We start from the raw sequence: 23,021 nt of genomic DNA on the forward strand, positions 1-23,021 counted from the left end.
TTCATGATCGCACTCAAGATCACCTGCTCCATGACTTTCCCTGGCACTGAGGTCAGATTGACAGGCCTGGAGTTCCCTGGATCCTCCCTGCGACCCTTCTTGTAGATGGGCACAACATCAGACTCCAGTCCAGTGGGACTTCCCCAGTCTTCCAGGACTGTTGGAAGATGATGGAAAGGGGTTTGGCCAGCACATCCGCCAGCTCCTTCAATACCCTTGGATGAATCCCATCCAGCCCCAGAGACATGTGGGTGTCTAGTCGGGCTACCAAGGCTCTGACCACCTCCTCTTGGATCATGGGAGCCTCATTTTGCTCCTGTAGCTCCTGGGTTTGTACACAGACGGAACGATTTTCTTTAAAGACTGAGGCAAAGAAGGCATTAAGTACCTCAGCATTTTCCTCATCCCCTGTCACTGTTGTTCCTTCTGGGTCCAATAGGGACTGTATGGTCTCCCTAGTCCTCATTTTATTATTTATATATTTATAGAAGGATTTTTTGTTATCTTTCACAGACTTTGCCCATCTGATTTCTAGCTGAGCCTTAGCTCTCCTGTTTTTTTCCCTGCATGATCTCGCTTCCTCCCTGTAGTCCACCAAAGACGTCTGTCCCTTCTTTGAAAGCTCATAGACATTTATCTTATTTTTGATGTCTCTTAAGATCTCCCTACTCAACCAAGCTGGTTTTTTCCCCCGCCGACTCCTTTTCCGGAACATAGGGATGGCTTTCTCCTGAGCTGCTAGGAATTCCTTTTTGAAGAGCTCCCAGCCCTCCTGGACTCCCTTGCCCTTAAGGACTGTCTCCCATGAGACTTTGCCAACCAGCCTTCTGAAGAGTTCAAAGTCTGCCCTCTGGAAATTTAATGCTACTGTCCTACTAACCACCCTCTTCACTTCACCTAGAACAGAAAACCCTATCATCTCATGATCACTTTGTCCTAGGCGTCCTCCTACTGCCACATCCCCCACAAGGCCTTCTCTGTTCACAAAGAGCAGGTCCAGGAGGGCACCCCCCCCTTGTTGGTTCATTCACCAGCTGTGCAAGGAAGTTGTCTTCCACGCAGTCCAGGAACCTCCTAGACTGCTTCATTTCTGCTCTGTTGTACTTCCAGCAGATATCAGGAAGATTGCAGTCTCCCACAAGAACAAGAGGCATCAATCTAGAGATTAACCCCAGCTGTTTATCATAGAATCATAGAATCACCAGGTTGGAAGAGACCCACCGGATCATCGAGTCCAACCATTCCTATCAAACACTAAACCATGCCCCTTAGCACCTCGCCCACCCGTGCCTTAAACGTCTCCAGGGAAGGTGAATCAACCACCTCCCTGGGCAGCCTGTTCCAGTGCCCAATGACCCTTTCTGTGAAAAATTTTTTCCTAATGTCCAGCCTAAACCTCCCCTGGCAGAGCTTGAGGCCATTCCCTCTTGTCCTGTCCCCTGTCACTTGGGAGAAGAGCTTATAGAAGAGCTCATCAGCTGCTTCTCCTTGGCTCAGTGGTCTGTAACAGACTCCCATCACAAAATCTACCTTCTGGTGGGCTCCTCTGATTTTAACCCACAGGCACTCAATCTCCTCATTGCCACAATCAAACTCTCAGAGGGATCCTGCCCCCCTGCTCCTCTCTTGTGAAGCCTCACCTGGAGTCCTGTGTCCAGCTCCGGAATCCTCAACAGAAGAAAGATACGGAGCTGTTAGAATGAGTCCAGAGGAGGCTACAAGGATGATCAGAGGGCTGGAGCAGCTCCCACACAAGGACAGGCTGGGGGTGTTCAGCCTGGAGAAGAGAAGGCTCCAATGAGACCTTACAGGGACCTTCCAGCACCTGAAGGGGCTACAGGAAACCTGGAGAGGGACATTTTATAAAGGCTTGTAATGACAGGACTAGGGGCAGCGGCTTTAAATTGGAGAGGGGCAGATTCAGACTAGGCAGAAGGAGGATTTTCTTCACCACGAGAGTGGTGAGGGGCTGGAACAGGTTGCGCAGCGGAAGCTGTGGAAGACCCATCCCTAGAAGTGTCCAAGGGCGGTTGGATGGTGTGCTGGGCGGCCTGGTCTGGGGGGACACGGCCCTGCCCGTGGCAGGGAGGTTGGAATTAGATGATGTTTAAGGTCCCTTGCAACTCAAACCATCCTATGTACGTAAGATGTTATCATCTCCAAAGAACGAGCACTATCTGGAAAAACACTGCGCGAAGGAAAGCTCAGAGGGACATTCTGCCCAACTTTCAAAAAATACAATTACTGAGCTGAAACTCAGCTCCACTTTAGCTTAAATCAGAATGTTCCATTTTTCATAACAGTAACTGCTTCTTGGATCACCCCAACAGCACCGCGCACAGCGAACCCCAACCACCCAATCCGAGCCCCCCAGACCCACAGAGCCCTGCAGACCTCCCCAGGACCCCAGAACGCCCTCAGAGTCCTGCAGAAACCCCCAACCCCTTCCCCAGCCCCCCCAGCCCCCCCAACCCCTTCCCCAGCCCCCACAGAGCCCCTCCAGCACCCCAACCCCTTCCCCAGCCCCCCCGAGCCCCTCCAGCACCTCCAACCCCTTCCCCAGCCCCCCGCGAGCCCCTCCAGCCCCCAACCCCTTCCCCAGGCCCTCCAGCACCCCAACCCCTTCCCCAGCCCTCCCCGAGCCCCTCCAGCCCCCCCAACCCCTTCCCCAGCCCCCCCCGAGCCCCTCCAGCCCCCAACCCCTTCCCCAGCTCCTCCAGCACCCCAACCCCTTCCCCAGCCCTCCCCGAGCCCCTCCAGCCCCCCCAACCCCTTCCCCAGCCCCTCCAGCACCCCAACCCCTTCCCCAGCCCTCCCCGAGCCCCTCCAGCCCCCCCAACCCCTTCCCCAGCCCCTCCAGCACCCCAACCCCTTCCCCAGCCCTCCCCGAGCCCCTCCAGCCCCCCCAACCCCTTCCCCAGCCCCCCCCGAGCCCCTCCAGCCGCCCCAACCCCTTCCCCAGCCCCGCACTGACCCGGCTGCCGCCGCTGGCGGCCATGAGAGCTCTGCCGCCGCCATGTCTGCCGCCGCCCTCCACGCGTCCCTTCCCCCCAACCCCGACCTTTACACCCGCGGCGAGCACGCGCGCGGCCCGTCCGGCACGGCGCGGTGCGATGACGTAAGAGGCTGCGCGACACCCAGAGAGGGAAAGCAAGGAGCGGCCGAGAAGGGGCGGGGCTTGGCGGGAGGCGCCGCGCAGCGATTGGACAGAGCGCGGCAGGGGGCGGGGCTTCGCTGCCCCGTGAAGGAGGAGGGGGCGGGGCTTCGCTACCCGGGAGGGAGGGAGGGGGTTGAGGCTTCGCTACCTGTGAGGGCGAACTCGAGGTTTGGTCTCCCCAGGGCCAAGTCCAGAGAGAGAAGAACCTCCCTGTCCCTGCTGGCCACGCCGTCTCTGGTCCAAGCCAAGATGCCCTTGGCCTTCTGGGCCAGCTGGGCCCCTGCTGGCTCGTGTTCACCCAACACCCCCAGGTCCTTCTCCTCCAGGCGCTTTCCAGCCGGGCTTCTCCTAGGCTGGAGCTGCTCAGGCTGTCAGTGACTGCATCGTTAGAGATGATGAAGAAGGTATTTTTCCTACAGAAATCCAAAAAATAATTTGGGATAATACTGATGATTTTGAAAAGAACCTCCAGTCTTGGTGGGAGTTGGTGAATTTACCTATGATCCTGTTAAGAACACTCACAGCTTACGTGTTAACCATTCACAAGGCTTCACTAGCTTTGATTTATCCTGTTTTTGCATTGGGCTTGAACCATAACGGGACTAGACTCGATGCTTTTGAGCACAGAGCACGGGCCCGAAAGGTGAAGGATTGATGGCAAACGGTAGCCCTGGAATCCTGCATTGTGCGGGAACAACTAGGATTTTTGTGACAGGAACGCCATCACAACACAAGATTTTTGCCTAGACGCTGACCAAAAGCTTTGCCATGTTGAAGTTTGTCCTGAGGTTGACCCTAAAACTATAATAATTTCCATTGGCAAAGGTTGTATATGCTTGAGAGCAGCTTGTAATAATAGAACAGCAGAGAATGTAATAGCTCACACGAGTAATCACACGAATTTCTGTGTTTGTAGTTTTACTGAAATCACAGGATGTGACTTTTCCTGCTCAGCTCCAGTCACTTCCCAGCAGATTCTAAAATCTAACCTCACGGTGATTCATGAGTGAACACCCGTACCTATTGGAATGAATGTAACTTGAACAAAGGAATTATTACAGCATCGAGATTATAGTCAAATATTAGAGGAGATAAAGGAAAATGGACAAAAAACTCTGATAACAATTCACCATCGTGTGGACAAATTACAGCAAATTGTGAAAAGAGAGACGAGGGGTGGAGAACATAATTGGAGGGATTCGCTTTTCAGGTGGTCGTCTGCTGCTACCGGCGTCCTGGACGAGCTGTGTCACCTGCTGTCACTCTCCTGATTCTTTCCCTCATCAGTATCGCTCTGTCCGCGATATTGTATATTCTTAATTGGTGAATGATAAAGTGAATGAGACTTCTGTCATCCATACTCAACACACAAAAGTCCTTGAGTGCCACAGAAAAGTACTTGAGTGTCATATCCAGCATAGACATCCCGGAACTTATCGATGCTGAATGGGTTGTGAGGCAAAAAGGAATATAAAAATCTTTCCTCTCTCTCTCCCTCTCTCTCTCTCTCTTTTTCTCCCTGAGCGCTACTGCCATGTGGTCCCCAAGACAACTTCTCACGAAGACAACTGATCCTGAAGACAAATGTTGAGCCACCGGGTGGTGTAAGAGTCTGTCAAAGGATCGATTTCTGCCTCCACATTTTCTCTCGGGTGCTAAGCGCAGGTGCAGCCTCAGGGAAATGGCCAAAAAAGCTGGTACAGAACGGGTGGTTTGTACCTAACTACCTGTACCTGCCCCCTTACCTCAAAAATGTCTCGTGCCGGACTCTAAGCCACAATTAATAAAGCACCAGTTTATATTGAAATTGAACTCCCGTGACTTGTTGAATTATTGCAGTCTGAAATCATAAAGGAAATGAACTGTCACGCATCTGCTTGTGAGAGGACTGTGACAGTGGTGGGGGAGCTAAGGGAGGAGGGAAAGAGGCTGAGGAGAGGGAGACAGACCGGTGAAGCAGGGCCCTCTCGCTAACTCAGTGGCTGCTGGAGCTGGTGTGTCCGAGCACCATCCACCCGCAAACCGCAAGGTTGGTGAACAAGAGATGGGGAACGGCAGCAAGTTCCTGCCAGACAAAGGAAACCTGCTCCCCTCACCCAGACAGCAAAACCCCAGATCCCCCTGGTGAACAAGTACGAAGCGCTGCAGGTGGAATCCATCCCCAAGGATGAAGAAGATGGCTCCCACAGCCTAGAATCCTTCCCTCACCCCAAGAAGGATGTTGAGGCTCTGGAGTGAGTCCAGAGAAGAGCAACGAAGCTGGTGAGGGGGCTGGAGAACAAGAGAAGCGGCTGAGAGAGCTGGGGGTGTTTAGCCTGGAGAAGAGGAGGCTGAGGGGAGACCTCATTGCTCTCTACAAGTACCTGAGAGGAGGTTGTGGAGAGGAGGGAGCTGGGCTTTTCTCCCAAGGGACAGGGGACAGGACGAGAGGAAACCCAACCCAACATCCACCAAACCAAACCCAACGTCCACCAAACCCAACCTAACATCCATCCAATCCAATCAACTCAACCCAACGCCCACCAGACCCAACCAACTCAACCCAAGGGCCACCAAACCCTTGGGTGACGCCACCAAACCCAACCCAACATGCACCAAACGCAACCCAACATCCACCCAACTTATGGTTTCTACTGGTTTATTCTTGGTTTCTACTGATTTATTCTTGGTTTCTTCTGGTTTCTACTGGTTTATTCTTGGTTTCTGCTGGTTTCTAATTGTTTATTCATGGTTTCTTCTGGTTTCTACTCGTTTCTAGTGGTTTATTCTTGGTTTCATCTAGTTTATTCTTGGTTTCTTCTGGTTTATTCTTGGTTCCTCCTGGTTCCTCCTGGTCCCTCCTGGTTTACTCCTGGTCCATGGTCCCCCCAGTCCCCTCCCTGGTCCTCCCCCTCCAGCTGCTCCATCAGGCAGGGCTGCAGCTCCCTCATGGCGTGGAGGAAGACGCGGTGGCCGCGGGGGCCCCAGGCGGAGGCTCCATCCAGGAGGCGCCTCATCTGCTCCTGGGGGGTGGGGGCGGCGGCGGTGAAGGCCGCGTCCTCCCTACTGATAGCACCAGCCGCCTGCAGATGGTCCAAGATGGCTGATACGGCCCGCGTCCTCCCCACCAGCGCTGCACGGTGACGGGACACGAAGGCCTCGCCCGGGGACAGCGCCGGGAACTCCTCGAAGGCCTCAGTGGGGCCTGCGGGACAACAGAGCCTGGGATGAGCCCACCAAACCCTTGGGAGATGCCACCAAACCCAACCCAACATCCACCAAATTAAACCCAATGTCCATCCAACCCAACCAACTCAACCCAGGGGCCACCAAACCCTTGGGTGATGCCACCAAACCCAACCCAACATGCACCAAATGCAACCCAGTGTCCACCAAATCCAACCCAAGGGCCACTAAAGCAAATGAACTCAACCCAAGGGCCACCAACCCATTGGTTGATGCCACCCAACACAAGCCAAGGTCCCCTGGACACCCTCCCCTCACCATCCCCTGCTTCGAGGGTGTCTGCGAGGTCCCTGCGGTGGATGCTCCTGAGGGCCCGGGCGGTGACGACGGCGGCAAAGGCCTCGCGGTAGCGTCCCACCAGCAGCTGCGTGAGGTCCAGGGCGTCAGCGTCTTCCATGGTGCCGCGGGGGATGGTGCCCAGCGCCGCTGGCACCGCCGCCCGGTTCAGCTCTGCCTTGAGGCGCCGAAGCTCTGACCCCGACAGCTCCTCCAGCGCCCGCAAGATGCGGTCACGGCCCCCCGGCATCGCCCCTGGCAACCGTTACGGCACCGGGACCAGGAATGGCACCAGCAACAGCACCAGCAACAGCACCAGAACCAGTTATGGCACCAGTTATGGCACCGGAACCAGTAACAGCACCAGTAATGGCACCAATAATGGCACTGGAACCAGTAACAGCACCAGTTATGGCAATAGTTAAGGTACTGGAACCAGTAATGGCACCAGTTATGGCACTGGAACCAGTAACAGCACTAGTAATGGCACCACTTAAGATATTGGAACCATTAATGGCACCAGTTATAGCACCAGTTAAGGTACTGGAACCTGTAATGGCACCAGTTATGGCACTGGAACTAGTAATGGCACCAGTTACAGCACCAGTTAAAGTACTGGAACCAGTAACGGCACCAGTTAAGATACTGGAACCAGTAAGGTTGCTGGTTGTGCCCCCGGCAAGGGGCTCTGGTGCTTCCGGCACCGTTGGGGAAGGAAGGAAGTGGTGAGAGGGCGGGGACCGGGCTGGACTGGGGTATACTGGGAATGTGGGGGGGTATACTGGGTTATACTGGGGCCAAGGGGGGGTTATACTAGGGTATACTGGGTTATACTGGGTTATATGGGGTATACTGGGATCATATTGAGTTATACTGGGGTTATACTGGGATTATACTGGGGTATAATGGGGTCATATTGGGTTATACTGGGGTCTACTGGGGTCCTGATGTCTCACAGAGAGGTTCTAGGGCTCCCTAGAATGATCCTGGGGGCCCTAGAGGGGTCCTGGTGGTCCCATAAATGACTCCTCCTGTCCAATAAGTGACTCCCCAGCCCCATAAGTGACTTCCCTGCCCCACTAGAGGAGGTGGTCAGAGCCTTCCTAGCCTGACTAGACACCCACAAGTCTATGGGGCTGGATGGGATCCACCCAAGGGTATTGAAGGAGCTGGCGGGTGTGCTGGCCAAACCCCTTTCCATCATCTTCCAACAGTCCTGGCTGCCTGGGGCAGTTCCGCTGGACTGGAGGCTGATGTTGTGCCCATCTACAAGAAGGGTTGCAGGGAGGACCCAGGGAATTCCAGGCCTGTCATTCCAGGGATGATCACTGGCAGCCAGTTGGGGGAGGCGTCATCCTGCCATGGGCAGTGCACCCAGACTGGCCCCACGACGCTCCCCCTACTAGAAGAGCTCTGCCAGCTGCCAGGAGTGGGGACAGGACACACGGTCATGGACACTGCAGGGGACCAAGCTGGAGCAGCACCGGAATGTCGGGGATGGAAACAATGAGCGATGTTTTCGTGGTTCTCCTGTTGCCATGCACCTGCAGGGTCGGAAGGGTCGTCATGGCATCACCGAGTGGTGGAGGTGGATGCCAGTGCAGTGGACTGTGATGTCACAGAGCCGTGCATTGTGACCTCGCGTCCCTTGCTGCTGGTCTCCGGGTGCCAGCAGAGCCTGGCCCAGTCTGGCGTGTGCCTGGACTCCCGCTGCGTGTGCCTGCGAGGTCTGGAGCACCGAGCCAGGCTTCTCCTGGTGCTGGGTGGTGCTTTGGGGCTGCGGCTGGCAGCTCCTTGTGCCCATCCCTAAGCCATTCGGAGTTTCCCCGGCCCTGCCTGGCTCAGGCAGCCGGGCACCGCGAGGTGCTTGCAGCAGCAGGGTGAGCTGTGGGGGCAGACGTCTTTGGGGCGGCTGTGGGGCAGTGGGGCTTGGGGAGCCAGGAGGGTGTCCTTCTCCAGGGGCCTGGGTATTTCTTCCTTCTCCCTCCACAACAGTGAGTGACCTGGACTCTCTCCATTTGCAGCACGTGACGCTCTTTGGCAGCACCGGTGCCAGCGATGGGGAACAGATCCTCATCTTCAGCTCATCCCAATCCACCACAATGTGCCGGCACGTCTGTGGAGACAGAGTGGAGCTGCCCCATCTGCCGCAGCTCTCGGAAGACCGTGGCTTTTGCCCGGCCGTGCCAGCACCAGTTCTGCCTGGGCTGCATCCTGTGCTGGACCAACAGGGCATCCCTCTGCCCGCTCTGCCGAGGACGGATCGAGGGGTTCAGGATTGCTACGCAGGGAGGAGATGACTCCTTAGAGGTGTTCGTCAGGAGCCCAGCTCAGATCCCAGTCACCAGCAGCCGGGCAAGCCGACCTCCTGGACACCAGTGCAACATCAGCCCCCGTGATCCCACGACATCCCTGGAAGAGCAGGGGGCTGCCGGGACAGAGGCTGGGGCTGCTGTGGGTGGCATCCTGCCGGAGGAGTGGGCGGCGCTTTTCCAACGACACCAGCATCTCCTCGACCCCATGCTGCCCTGGCTGCGCCGAGAGCTCGAGGCCATCTATGAACAGCGGTGGTTCCTGGCCATGGAAGCAGAGAAGCTGATCCTGTACGTCCTGTGCCACGTCGGGCTGGACGAGGAAGCCCTGCTCCAGAATCTGCAGCCCACCTTCAGGAAACACACAGCCTCGCTGGTCCATGGCCTCATCCGTGCCATCGTGGAGTCGTGCGGCGAGGAGGCGCAGAGGCTGCTGCGCTTCTACACTGCTGGGGACGAGGCAGACGGCCCTGCAGGCAGCCCCGGCCCCACCACCTCCCAGGGGGACACTGACACCCACCCCCCAGCCTCCTCCAGCAGCCCTGCAGGCTCCGACACAGAGGAACGGCCCAGCACATCCCAGGAGCCTTCCAGAACAGCAGAGGACCAACGGGACGAGGCCAACAGCCCTGCAGGCAGCCCCAGCCCCACCACCTCCCAGGGGGACACTGTCACCCGCTCCCCAGCCTCCTCCAGCAGCCCTGCAGGCTCCGACCCGGAGGTGCCCAGCACGTTACAGGCCACCCGCCACCAGGGTCCCAGCCTGCCCCCATCTACCCCCACCCCTGCGGAGCACGAGCAGCCCCACGAGGAGGCGGCAGTGCCAGGGCCCTCGGCTCCCAGCCGGGACAGGAGCCGCTCGGCCAGGGGTCCCCGGCGCCCCCCGAAGAGGAGCAGCCCTGGCTCCCCGGACTCCCCGCAGCCCTGCAAGAGGCCAGACCGCCGACGGCGCTAGCAGGGCTCTCCAGACTCTTGTCAAGTTAACATTAAGTTAACATTAAAAGGTTCATTTACCATCTGGCCCCAGCACATCTATGTTATACCAACATTTGGCTGCAAAGCTTTAATTAGAACCACAGAATGATACCCAACATCACAAGCAGGAAGCACATTCAATAACTCAACGTAATATTTAATATTCTTTTTCCCCCCCAAGCACACTAAATTGTAACCATCCAAAACATTTTTCACCATCCTACATAAGCAGTAGTCATTAATACACTGACCTTTACAGCCAGTCAAAAAGACCACCATTCTAGCTGGGAAAAAGTTCACGCTGAAAGAGTCTGAATAGAAGGACAGGAGAAGCTTTCATGTCACTCTCATACTGGTGGGGTAAGAGAAGACAAAAGGTGCTTCTGTTACCACATCAGTGCCTCTTAACCAACAGCCTGGTTGGATCTCTGGGGACGCGTCCCTGAATTCGTAAGTGCATGGCCAACCTCTGCTGACTCTGCTAAAGCTTCCAATTATAGTATCTAGGCTCCTTAAATTGGCTTCTCAACTTAGAACCAGACTGACAGCATTTAATGTTGGTATTTAAAGATATTTAGAAAAACAAGTTACCTGTTTTAAAGGAAGTTTTAACAAGGAAAGAACAAATATGAGCATTGCAAACTTTCCACAAATACAGACATTTCACCTATAGAAATAAATACCAAAAATCCCTGCAGAGGATATGGACATCACACGACCAATATGACCTAGTGAAGCCATTTCATTCAGAGTTCACAACACATTTGTACCTCTCTTTGGCAGAGGCAGCCATGGTGTTACAAGCTGATTCGTCAGTTCTCCTTTTGCAGTAAACAATCATTGTTTACATACATTATTATGCTTTCCCATGAGAAACGGCTCTGTGAGCTAGAGAGTATGCGATTGAAAGATGCACTGTATTAGCGATGTTGTGACTTGTGATTTAAGGCCATACTGGATCACGGCAGCTTTGAGTTTCTCCAATGGTTTCCAGTCGATCGGTTCCAAGTATTGACCTCCTGCACCATGCATTACTGGAAATGCTTCTGGTGCAGTTATGAAATCTCCTTCTAAAATTGCATTTGTGATTATGCTTCTTCTATCTCAGGGTCTGGCTCGACAAATGAGGGTTGCACTGATAATCGTTTTGTGGCAATTGTGAGAGTTGGACCAGATCCATCCATAAAGGTATAATTTTTACGTGCAAGGGGTTCCGGAGCCGATGGCAGCTCTGGCTTCTGTTGAATAGCCAATTGTTGCAACGCTTTCACTAACTCTTTCAACTCCCCTTCAAGCGAGGGCATTGCAGCCGCTCCAGCAGCATCACCTTCTGTTGTTGCCACATCTGGGTTATAGGGAGTTAATTCTTCGGGAGGTGCAGAAGGATGACAGGCAGCCCCTCCTTGCTCTGCATCTTCCGTCACTAACACAGTCTCTTGGGGTTTATCAGACGGTTTTTCGTCTGTCTCCGTCTGGGGAGGTAACGCTTTAGGCGTCTCTGTTACTGAAATATTGTTAGGTGCAGCTGCAGGGGTGGTGAGTGCTCTGCCGACAGCACCACGTGCATTAGATGGGCTAAATTCCAGTGGGGCCCATTGTGGGATGTTTAGCATGTGGGAGAAGAGTGAGGTTGCTGGGAAAGCCTGCGGAGCTGTGCCAAGCGATACGGAAGCCCCAGACGCTCCGAGTACCGCTGTAGCCACTACGGCTGCTGATCTCTTTCCTTTCATTGTCCGCAGCACCTCCACTATTTCCCTCCACACTGGTCTGAATTTGGCTGTTTCTTTTGCCCCCTTGCCTCCTTCGGCCACTGCATCCCATAATACGTGACCTACTGCTTCCCAGGTAGGAATTTTGAATGCAGCCTGTGCTCCTGGGATTAATTTATGGCGCCAGACCCAGTTCAAAAATGCTTTAATAACGGAGGCATCATATTTTTTCCCTCTCTTAGAGAGGATATGTTGGAGGAGTTTTAGGACACCTTCTTTCTCGTAATCGTCCAACCCCCTCTCCTCCCCAGCATTCCTATCACTGCACTCCTTGATTAAGAGACCTTCCCCAGCATTCCTGTAGGCCCAATTTAAGTACTCAAACGTCCTCCTTGATGTACTGGAGGATGAAAAATACCGTAACTGTTAACAATCACGATGTGCCTAGGAATTTTAAGTGTATATTCCTATAAACAGCTGCACTGGTTCTGTTAAAGGGTCTATCTTGTCCCTCTATTCTTGTCTCAACTTTCAAAGATCTGCAGCTGATATTGAGAAAAGCATGACCAGAAGTGCTTGATTTCACCACTGTAACAACAAGTCAAAGTTTCCTCTTCTGCACACAAGCCAGAAGGCCACGTTGCTTTGATGGAACTAATGCTCTTGACTTTAGCAGGAGGAGAGGAGTAGAAGAAACACACAGACAGCTTAAGTGGTGGTAATAACCATTCAGTGGCCGTAAACAAATGCTAAGGGAAGAGTTAGGGCAAAGGAAGCGTGCCTGATGCTTGGTAGACTGTGGGAATATTATCTCCTCCCAATCTCAGATCACTTTTAGCTCAGGGAACTTTCCAAGTCTGATACGGCAGACTTTTCAGTAGCCCTCAAGGGGTTCCACGTTTCCAAACACTTGTCCAGTCTAGCCAAGACAGTACAGACAAAGACACACAAATTTTTGTATCCACAGCATCCTTTTGCAAGGAGTTCCATAGATCTTCCACCTACTGCATGAAGAGCCACCCCTTTCTGTCCATTCTGAAATTTAATTCCCTCACTACTCCAACTTTATGGATCAAAAGTGATTGGAAATAATAGAATCCTGTTGGTCATCTCCATCCACAAGTGATTTTACGAATCTCTATTACAGTCTCTCGGGCATCTCTTTTCCAGGCCAAGAGGAGTCCCAGCTTTCTGTTGGTTCTTACATGGAAGTTATTCCCATATTTCATTGCCTTCTCTAAACCATTTGCAGCAATTAAGTCCTTTATCTGAAAGAAGGGAAACAGAAATATATGCCCTATGCCAGATACAGGGAAGGCATGAGTTCATGCAACAGCAAAATGATGACCTCCTATCTTGCTTTCCATTCTTTCCTTAATTCCTTGTACTCAAGGTACTCATGAGTTGGTATTTCCACTGATCTGATGAGAGGGTTTTGAAATTCACCAAACACTTCATCTGCTTTGAATAACATCATATCACAATTTTTTGTCATCCAGATACTTATCCCTTTACCCATGTCAATTGTGAAGATACTAAACAGCACCAGTCTTAAGCACTGGCACACAGTTCTGTAGTGGAACCTCTTTTCATTGTAAAAAGTAACTGCCCACTTGCTATCTGTTTATTATTTAAACATAAGCATTCTTTTCTTTTCCTACAGCCACTTAGTTTCCTTAAAAGCCTCCCATTAGGGTATCTATCAAAAGCTTCTTGGAATTCCAAACAGACTATGTGAACTGGATCACTTTTACCTCACTCCTTTGCTGACCCCTTTCAAACCACTCCAGAAAAGTTTGTGAGGAAGGATTTCTCATCACAAAAGCTACATTCTTTGCTTCTCCATCCACTCTAAGCAGATCTTATTTTTCCACATGTCCACTAATTCCTACATGTTTTTTCTAAACCATTTCTATTCAACTGTCCAATAGAAGCTGGACCACCTGGAACCCTGTACTGCTTTTGGGCAGGATGGAGATAACTTTCCTCATAGCAGCCCGTATGGTGCTGCGTTTGGGATCTGTAGCCAAAACAGCATTGATAACACACCAGGATTTTGGCCCTTGCTGACGGGAGCTTGCAGAGTGTCAAGGCTTTCTCTCTGCCCCACTCTTGCATTCCTGCAGTGAGTAGGGTGGGGATGGGAAACAGATTGGTAGGGACACAGCTGGAACAAACTGGCCAACAGAATATTCCATACATCCTGTTCAGCAATAAAAAACAGGGAGGCAAGGGCGTGGGGTTGGCCTCCAAGGTGGCTGTTACTCACAGAATGGCTGGGCAGGGATCAGTCTGCTTGTGGGAAATGCTGAGCAATTGTCTTTGCATCATTTGTTCCCCCCGCCCCTTCCCTTCACTTATTAAACCGTCTTTATCATGAGCCAAGAGTTTTGCCGCTTTTGTTCCTCCTATTCTCTTCCCAGTTTATTGTCTCTTACTATGTAAATGTTACTGTGCACAAATGACAAAAGAATTTAAAAAGAAAGTCAGCAATTATTAACACCTCCGTGGGAAGGCAGCTATTTTCAATTACCATTCCTAAACTGGATCCTGCAAAAGTTGAAGTGGAGGAGGAAAGACTCATACGACTCAAGTTACTAATACTTGCACTATTCTGCGACTGCACAATGAGGATCAGTCTCAGGTAGAAATAGCAGTATTTCCAGATGTATATATCCGACTTTTATTAGCTCCCTTCATTTGAAATTTTCATGAACTAGATCACATCCAGATGAAGAGCTGTTACAGTTATTTGAAAGCCATAGAAATGAACACAAAGATTCATAAACTTGGACTTGAATCTGGTTTCAATCAATCCTTTTCCTTAGTGGTTTCCCCATAAAGAGGCAGAAGTTCTACAAAAAGATTTTTCAGGAAAAAGAACGTTTCTCCTTTTACTGGGTAATAGTAAACAAGCAAAAGGCATGAGCCATCCCGGCCTGGGAGATACTACTGGCTTAAAGTTAAGAAACATTCCACGAGGATGCCATTAGAGCAAAATCAAAGAAATAATTTATGGAATTGTAGAGTCATAGAACGGTATGGGTTGGAAGAGACCTTAAAGATCATCCAGTTCCACCCCTGCCATGGGCAGGGACACCTCCCACTGGATCAGGGGCTCCAAGCCCCATCCAGCCTGGCCTTGAACCCCTCCAGGGATGGGGCAGCCACCCCTGCTCTGGGCAGCCTGGACCAGGGCCTCCCCACTCGCACAGTCACAAATTTCTTCCTAATATCTAATCTAAATCTTCCCTTTGCTGGAACAAAAGTCTTATGTTTGCGTTCATGCCTGCATTTCCCTTTCCGAATGCTTCCCTGTGGTTCCTGGGGTTGCACAGAGATGATTGATGTTGGAGCTATCAACGACAGTTCAAACTAAACTCACGATACTGTTATTAATAAGACGTTTACAAACAGCAAGCGCAATTTCACGATTTTAGAATCACACACAATACTTCTTATTGCTCCTCCATGAAATCTATGAAGACGAGCCCCAATTGTCACAGCTATTTACTAACTAACTTCTTCTTCTCAAGTCACTTCATATACGACCCTAATTATCTGACATGAACCGCAACAGAGGCTTTCTAAAACACAAGGGAACAAACACTCTCTTTGAACCTGTGATGCATGACGATTATGCCTTACAGATAATGCAGCTGAATTTAAAAACCAGTTGCATCTAGAGCAAAATCTGAGGTCACTTTACAGACATCAGGTTTTCTGTGGAGAACAGAAGTTTACAGCTGAGTACAATTTCAGAAGACAAGCAGGGTACTATTATAGCCTTTCTACCTCACAGCACACTCCACACAAATCCAATGAAGACAGTTATCAACATTTTCCTTCGAGTAAACTTAAAGGGTTCTGGGGGTGGAGCAATTTCTGATGTTTCTTTGGTTACACAGTGTTCATTGATTTTTATATTTAATGCTGGTTTTGTTTTCAAGAACCTAAGCATTAGTCACATATTTTAGATGACAAAAAAAACCAACCTATCCCAATGATTTGCTTTTTAGTCTTATTGTGCTCTAAACAGACAGACTGGCATGCAGCTGTTCCCATTTTTTCTTTTCCAGACACCAAAGAACAGCTTATACGCCAAATAAGGGTCTGTGCCCCTTCCCCCAAATATACATATAGTAAGAATTTCAAATTATTAATCCCATCTTGTTTCTGTTCTGAAGCACCTGGCAACTTTAAGCAAAAGCATGTGAGTTTCTTTGCAAACACTGCGATTAGTCTCTCCGCTGCCACAGACCCTACATGCATCCACACGCGGCACAAATTCACCTTCTATAGAAGAACACAACTATGGAAACTCTAAACACGTACATACAGATTATTTTTCCATCCTTGTTTTTACAATCTGTTTTTTCTTCATTACTAAGAAGAAATGGGACCAGCCCCTCTCTCCATAAAGGACGCAAAACTCTCTGAACCCACGCATCACAGGAATGGTTGGTGCCCCATGGTGCAGCCGAATCCCTGCAGGGAAAAGTGAAACCCCTTTGTCCATGGGTGGGGTGGGCTGACCCCAGTGGGCAGATGAGCCCCACACCGCCTGGGGATGGAGGAGAGCATGACAGGGGCAGAAGCAAGACAACTCACGGGTCAAGATAAAGACATTTTAATAGGTAAACCAAAAGCTGCGTGTGCAAACAAAGCCAAAGGAGGGATTCATTCACTGCTTCCTCTGGGTTGCCAGATGTTCAGCCACCCCCAGGAAAGCAGGGCTCCATCACGCGTAACGACGGCTTGGGAAGACAAACGCTACAACTCCAAACATCCTCCCTTCCTCCCTGTTTCTCCAGCTTCCATTCCTTGAGCGCAGTGTCCTATCGTCTGGGATGTCCCTTTGGTCAGCTGGGGTCACCTTTCCCAGTTGTGTCCCCTCCCAGCATCTCTCCCACCCCCAGCTGCCTTGCTGGAGCATGAGAAGAGAGGAGTTCTTGATGTTGGGCAGGCCCTGGTCACCAGCAGCCAAACAGGGCGGGTATCAACAATCCCAAAAGAGAGAATATTACCTACTGGAGGAGGCATGCAAGAAAGCACGAGACAGCGCGGTACGAGTGAGCACGGAGGTCCCTTCCACACTTCACTGCAAGCGTCTTGCAGGAAACGCTTTCAAAATTAAGTGGGGACCTTATGGACTCTGTGATTACAGAGGTAATTTAAAAAACCTCAGTGCTCGCAGAGGGGGAACAGCGATAGATAGCACGCCAACCCCTATCGATACAGCAATGTGAATCTTCATCTTCTTCTTCCATTCCTGCTCAGCTTTCTCATGCTGCTGCTGCGCACCTGGGGACAGAGAAACAGAGGTGTTGCAAAGCAGGAGCTGAGACCCCAAGCTCCAAAGGAGTTCTCTTTTCCCCCTCCCATCATTCCTCTAGCCCAGAAGTTACGTTTCAGCTCCTCTTCCTTATCTTTCAGGGACTGGTCTATGGTGAGAATGGCAGTGGTTATAGCCTTGATGTCCTTGAGGAACTTCTCCAGGACAGCAGCAGCCTGTAGGACCAGAGACAAAAGAAGTCAAGAGAAGAACCAGGTGCTTGGGGGAAATGGTTTCCGGGGGGAAGGGGATGAGATATGCAGCATCTCCCCTCAAAGAGGAGCTGCACTTCTTCCTACCTTCACTCCCTTGCCAGGCATTTCCCAGTAATTCTTCACCAGTGCCCGCAGGTCTGCCTTGAAGAGCCCTGACCCTCCTACCACACTGTAGACACCATCATGAAGGCGTCTCTCAATGTCCTGGAAGAGCTTCCTGAGAGCACCCTCACATTTGGCACGGGATGCCTCCTCGTTGCCCGTGCAAAACTTCTCCTTGACTTCCTCCACCTGGCGCTAACCGAAGACATGCAGAGGGAAGGTGTCAGCCCAGGTTGAACTGAAGCCACCGCTCTCACGCCAGGCAGAAACCAAGCCAGGCTGACACGGAGATAGGGATCTCCAGGCTGTGGCGTAATCCACTGGGAGGTGACAATGGGGAGGCCATTCTGTGCCCACAGACCCCTCTGGGCCAAGGTGCACAGGAGCAGAGAGCGTGCCAGAGACACCGGGCTTCACAAAACCCAGAGGCAAGACCCAGTCAGCACGACAGGGGCGGTGGGGAAGGTTCCAGCCTTCCAGCCGGAGCAGAGGCACATCTGGGCTGCAGCATGGGACGGGACAGGGCTGAGATTCGTCCCCATCGCAGCACGGTTTTGGAGCCCAGGGAGAAGAGGCTGGTGCAGCAGGGACAACCACCTGGGGACCACCTACCTTGAGCTCTGCCTGGAACTGGCACGTGCCCTCCTCAAATGCCCGTTTGCGGAACAGCTCCAGAGCCTCCTGCTCGCACTGGCTGTGCAGCTCCAGGAACTCCTCAACAGTCTCTGTCGGCAGCTTTGCCCGCTGCTCCATCAGATCCCGGTACAACGTCACAGCCTCTTTCACTGCCGCTGCATTCTCCATCTCTGCCAGGGCCTGCACGGCGCTCTCCAGGCACGGCACTGCCCCGCTCTCGATGGCCTCCACGTAGGTTTCTGCCAGCTTGCCCAGCACTGCCAAGGAAGATCAATCAATAGAGAGCTGCAGCTCAATGTAAGGCCAGCTCCAATTCAGCCCTGGCTCCTGCCACATCCCTGCTGCCTCCCTGCCAGAGTCTTCCTCAACTTCTTTTCCCGACACTTTCCCACCCTCTCTGCAACTTCCAGAAGCTCCAGGTCCACAGGCAGGGACGGCACCAGAGAAAAGTTCTCCCTGTACCCACCTGCATCCTCTCACCCTGCAGCTGATCCTTCCCAGACACAGCCTGGAGCTGCTGCCCATCCAAGCCTCTACACACCAGTACTCACGGTTCCCTGTCAGGATGCGCCCACCAGGGATGGTCTTAGGTGGAGACTTTTCCCAGATGTGCCTGCAGAATTTCTCCACCTGCTGCTGGAATTCATGACTCATCTCATCATCCTGAAGCTCCTCCAAGCGCACCAGGTCACTCCTGCTGGCTGGCTGGTCAAAAATAAAGCACTTGCGATGTGGAAAGGACTGGCGGATGCATTCCCGGGGCTGGTTGCAGCGTTGGGTCTCCGGGCTGTCACCTGTGCAGTGAGAGGACACGGAGGGAGTTCACTGGCTTTGGGCTGTCGTTGACTGACACTGACGTGCTGCCGTGTTGGGGCTGGACACCATTCCCTTACCAGCCTCTAACTCCAGCGCATCCTCCAAGTATTCATCCTCAGAGATTTCCTCCCCGTCCTTCTCCAGCTGCAGGGTGAAATCCCGCACAGCCCAGACAAAAGTCGGCAAGAAGGGGACTAATTGTCCTGCCTCCTCCAGGCCATCTTCCCTCTCCTCCAGTGCTGCTTTCACCTTGACACGCTCAGTCAGCTTCATCACATAGCTGGGAGCTGGCTAAGGAAACAAGGACCTCAGCCCTGAACATGGGCACATCACCATCCTGCAACCACCCAGCACTTTGTGGGGAAGAGAGGAGCCTGCAGAGACAGGGAAGAGCCTGGAACCACCAGTACGATGAGGGGAACACCCCTCAGCCCTAAGGCCCTCAACATGGGACCCCTAAGGACTCAAAGTACTTCCCTGGGCATCAGCAGAAGGTTCTACAGCTCTCTGAGGAACTGGGATGTGTAAATGCTTTGGTCACCACCCAGGGAGAGGAGGGCATCCCTGGTGCCGCGCTCCCACCAAGGATACTACAGCTCCTCCAAAGCCCGCTGGTCAATGGAGCCTTTGCTATTGTAGATCAAGGTGCTGGAGAGCAGGACGGTCAGGACAAAGATCCACGTGTCGTTCTTGGTGTCACCCTGGAACAACAACCCCTGGCTCTTAGCAATAGGCTCCCTAAGAAGGAGCAAAGCCCCACGTCCCCAGACCCAGAATGCCCCTAACCCACACACCAGGGCCAGACCGGCTTTTGGACGGTCCCCCCATGACATCACCGTGGCTTTCTGTAGCTGGGATCATCCTCAGCTCTGCACTCCCAGGGTCCCACAATCCTCTACCCAGTGTTCCTGAAGCTCCTCAGGCCCGTCCTGCTGCTCTTCTCCACAAAAGTAGAGGAATTTGACAACTTCTCTACCCTAGCCTCCTTCCCCATGGCCTCTGGCTCTTCCCAGATGAAAGGCACCACAGCTGGTGCGACCACCTTGACTCAGGCCACCAAGGCTGCACCCTCAAGACCTTCCACAAAGCGCTGGGAATGCACAAAGGCAGCTGCTGCTGCTTCCACACCTTCTTCACGTCACCCAGTCCTTCACTGTCCAGCAGCACCAGAGTGTGTCCAGGCCGGCAGGGGTGAGGGACACACCACATCCAGATGCCTTTGGTGTGGGCCTGCACCCCAGAGCCCATGGAGAAACCTGTGGGAGGACACAAAAGTCTCACCAGCGTTAAACCCTGAGCAGGAAAACCCAGTAAGCTTGGCCATGCGGGGCTGGGACCTCCCTCACCTTTCCTCTGCCCAGCCAGCCTGTTCATGAGGTAGGACTTGCCAGTGCGGTACAGCCCGGTGATGCCGACCACCACCACCGGCTGGGGGATCTCTGACAGCACCTGCAGGGCCTCCTGCTGGACCACCAGCCCCTTCCTTGGGCTGTTCTCAATGAGGCAGACGGGCGCCGGCATCTGGGTTGCAGAAGCCATTGCTGACGGCACACAGGACCTGCGAAGGAGACGGGCCGAGGGGCTGCTTAGTGAGGGGGCCACCCACAGCCCAGACAGGGATGGGCATCAGCGGCCGTAATAACTGAAAGCCAATACAAGAATGATTTGAGAAGCTCGACATGAGCCAGCAATATGCACTCGCAGCCCAGCAGGCCAACTGTATCCTGGGCTGCATCAAAAGCAGCGTGGCCGGCAGGTCGAGGGAGGTGATTCTGGCCCTCTATTCCTCTCTTGTGAGAGCTCATCTGGAGTACTGTGTCCAGCTCTGGAATCCTCAACATAAGAAGGATATGGAGCTGTTGGAATGGGTCCAGAGGAGGGCTACAAAGATGACCCGAGGAGTGGAGCACATCCCATACGAGGACAGGCTGACAGAGTTGGGCTTGTTCAGCCTGGAGAAGAGAAGTCTCCGAAGAGACCTTATAGTGACCTTCCAGTACCTGAAAGGAGCCTGCGAGAAAGCTGGGGAGGAACTATTCATAAAAGCTTGTGGTGGTAAGACAAGGAGGAATGGATATAAGTTGGCGAAGGGCAAATTTAGACTAGACATTAGGAAGAATTTCTTCACCATGAGAGTGGTGAGACACTGTAACAGATCGCCCAGAGCAGTGGTGGCTGCCCCACCCCTGGTGGTGTTTAAGGCCAGGTTGGATGGGGCCCTAGGTGACCTGATCTAATGGGAGATGTCACTGCCCATGGCAGAGGGTTTGGAACTACACGATCTTTAAGGTCCCTTCCTACCCTAACTATTCTATGATTCGATGATTTGGAATGAGAAGGAAAATAACAATAGGAGAGAAACCTGCTCACTGGCAAGACGCTGTGAGGACGTCACGCTTGGGATAACGGGGGCATGACGAGGGTCAGGCTCTCTTCTTTGAAGGACAGCACCCAGCGAGAACTCTGTCCCTTGCCCTGATCCCCTTTCCAGGAGTGGGGCAGCAAGGCGGGGATTGGGAGCCTGAGTGTTCCCATTTGGCTTACAATCAATCTGGGTGGGGCTGGACTGTGACAAACAACAAGAATATCCATGTGTTCCTCTAGCCAGTTCCTAAGCACAGCTCCTGCAGCACTGAGTCCAGCCTGGGACCTTCCCCACCCACTAACTCCTCCTTTCCTTCCTCCTCCCTACAACACAACAGTGGTACTGGCGTCATTGTGTCAGGTCGGGGGTGGAGGATTTTGTACATTTCTACATAGTTTGTTATTTTTGGATTAATAGTATTTTCATTATTACTATTATTATTATTATTATTGCTCCATCAAAGTTTTTGTTCCCAATCCACGCATCCCCTTCCCTCACTCCTCTTTCTCCACTCCCAGAGCAGGGTGGCAGGGGGGCAACTGGGAGCCAAACTGCTTGCACTTGACCTCTGATAAGGCTGGGTGGGGCTGAACTGTCACAACCAATAACAAAAATGTCCCCATGTTACCAACCCTGTTCTCAGCACAAACTGAAACCCACTGAAACTCAGCACAAACTCCATCCCACCTCCCCTGAAGAAAAGGAACTCTGTCCCAGCCCAGACCAGCACAGGGGGCAGGAGAAGCTGGGAGGGGACACAGCCAGGACAGCTGACCCCAAATGAACTGTTGGGTTTTGTTTGTTTGCGCAGCTCTGGCATTAACTACTAAACTCTCCTGGCCTCCACTCATGAGCTTTCTCATTGCCTCCCAATTTCTCCTCATCTCACTGTCGACAGGGAGCGAGCAGCTGGGGAGGAGTTGCTGGCTGCGGTTAAACCCCGCCAACCCCCAGCCCCTGCCAGGCACCAGCAAACCCCACGGACGCAGAGGCAGCCCAGTGCCCCGGCCCATGCTTGCACCAGAACCTGCCTCCCTGCAGCCTCCCGGACATCCCAGCACAGGCTCCACGGACACTGTCCACTTCTGGGTTTGGAATCCTCTCAGAGGAGCTCACGAGCCCTGCCCTGCTCCAGGAACATCACAGGGATGGCCATAGGGGGACAAGGGGCTGCCCTGGGGTCCCAGGTGCTCCCAGCACAGCAGGTAGGAGAGGAAAGCTCAGGGCAGAGGGGCCAAGCTCAGGCGAGTCCTAACTTACACGCCAAGCCTTGGGGGTGTTGAACACAAGCTCCCAGGCTCCCGTCACCCCTGCTCTGTCCCAGGGCCCCAGCAGACACTTGCAGCTCTTCCTCCTCCCACCCACTGGGCTCCCTGTCACACGCTGGGCTCCCTGTCACCCACTGGGGTCAGCAGGAGCCCCCACAGCCCCATGTCCAGGGCTGCTTGCAAGGGGTGGGAGGAGGGATCAGGGGAAGGGACTCACCCTCGTCTTCCTCACCTGCGGGCAGCTGGCACAGCTTTGCTGCAGCCTGGCTCCAGCCTGGACTTTTATGCTGTGCCTTTCTCCTCCTATTCCAGGAAACGAAAGTGAAAGTCAGGAACCAAGAGCAAAGCAGGAAACACGATGATTAGCCTTTGGCCAGGGTTTACTCTCCACCGTGCAGCTCCACTCGAAAACTGAGAGCAGGCGAGACAGAGACGGGTTAATAAGTGAAGGAATGACAAAGATTAACAAGCAATGAAAAGCAAACCCTGACCACTCAACGCAAACCCAAAACCTCATGTTAGCACTTACCCTGACCAAACCCATAATCTCAACCCAAACCCTAGCCCCAATCCCAGAATCCTAGGAACAGGTAATCACGAATCACTGGAAAGCTTTCTCTGCTGACAGAG

General features: G+C 52.8%; 3 protein-coding genes across 11 annotated transcripts in view; all 3 read right to left on the reverse strand.

Annotated features, from left to right (window-relative positions):
- LOC138722392 (uncharacterized) overlaps positions 1 to 23,021 on the reverse strand; it is a 35,675-nt gene that overhangs the window by 5,183 nt on the left and 7,471 nt on the right. For 2 of the 8 annotated variants that reach the window (XM_069860462.1, XM_069860456.1), the window contains exon 1: positions 2,975 to 3,037. The exons of 2 other annotated variants lie outside the window; for them this stretch is intronic. In XM_069860462.1, the coding sequence (XP_069716563.1) occupies positions 2,975 to 2,998 (24 nt within the window). In that variant the 5' untranslated portion in view covers positions 2,999 to 3,037. Of the gene's footprint in view, positions 1 to 1,640; positions 2,342 to 2,974; positions 3,053 to 23,021 lie in introns of those variants that run through there. 4 more of the 8 variants (XM_069860460.1, XM_069860458.1, XM_069860459.1 and 1 more) reach the window with 4 other exon arrangements.
- On the reverse strand, positions 5,779 to 7,411 carry LOC138722926 (apoptosis-associated speck-like protein containing a CARD). Its single transcript, XM_069861758.1, has 2 exons — positions 6,641 to 7,411; positions 5,779 to 6,341 (listed from the first exon to the last, which is right to left on the reverse strand). The coding sequence occupies exons 1-2, from the start codon at positions 6,906 to 6,908 to the stop codon at positions 5,962 to 5,964; spliced, it is 648 nt and encodes a 215-aa protein (XP_069717859.1). The 5' UTR covers positions 6,909 to 7,411; the 3' UTR covers positions 5,779 to 5,961.
- Positions 16,269 to 22,704, reverse strand: LOC138722391 (guanylate-binding protein 1-like). Of its 2 annotated transcripts, none has more exons than XM_069860454.1 (10): positions 22,624 to 22,704; positions 20,105 to 20,316; positions 19,887 to 20,014; positions 19,350 to 19,459; positions 18,836 to 19,038; positions 18,494 to 18,736; positions 17,919 to 18,199; positions 17,289 to 17,501; positions 17,063 to 17,165; positions 16,269 to 16,958 (listed from the first exon to the last, which is right to left on the reverse strand). In XM_069860454.1, exons 2-10 carry the CDS (start codon positions 20,295 to 20,297, stop codon positions 16,816 to 16,818), a joined length of 1,617 nt encoding a protein of 538 aa, XP_069716555.1. In that variant the 5' UTR covers positions 20,298 to 20,316; positions 22,624 to 22,704; the 3' UTR covers positions 16,269 to 16,815. The 2 variants fall into 2 exon arrangements, with proteins under 2 accessions (XP_069716555.1, XP_069716554.1); XM_069860453.1 differs by having other exon boundaries at positions 22,609 to 22,703.

Source organism: Phaenicophaeus curvirostris, chromosome 7, assembly GCF_032191515.1.
Source record: "Phaenicophaeus curvirostris isolate KB17595 chromosome 7, BPBGC_Pcur_1.0, whole genome shotgun sequence".
Taxonomy (NCBI): domain Eukaryota; kingdom Metazoa; phylum Chordata; class Aves; order Cuculiformes; family Cuculidae; genus Phaenicophaeus; species Phaenicophaeus curvirostris.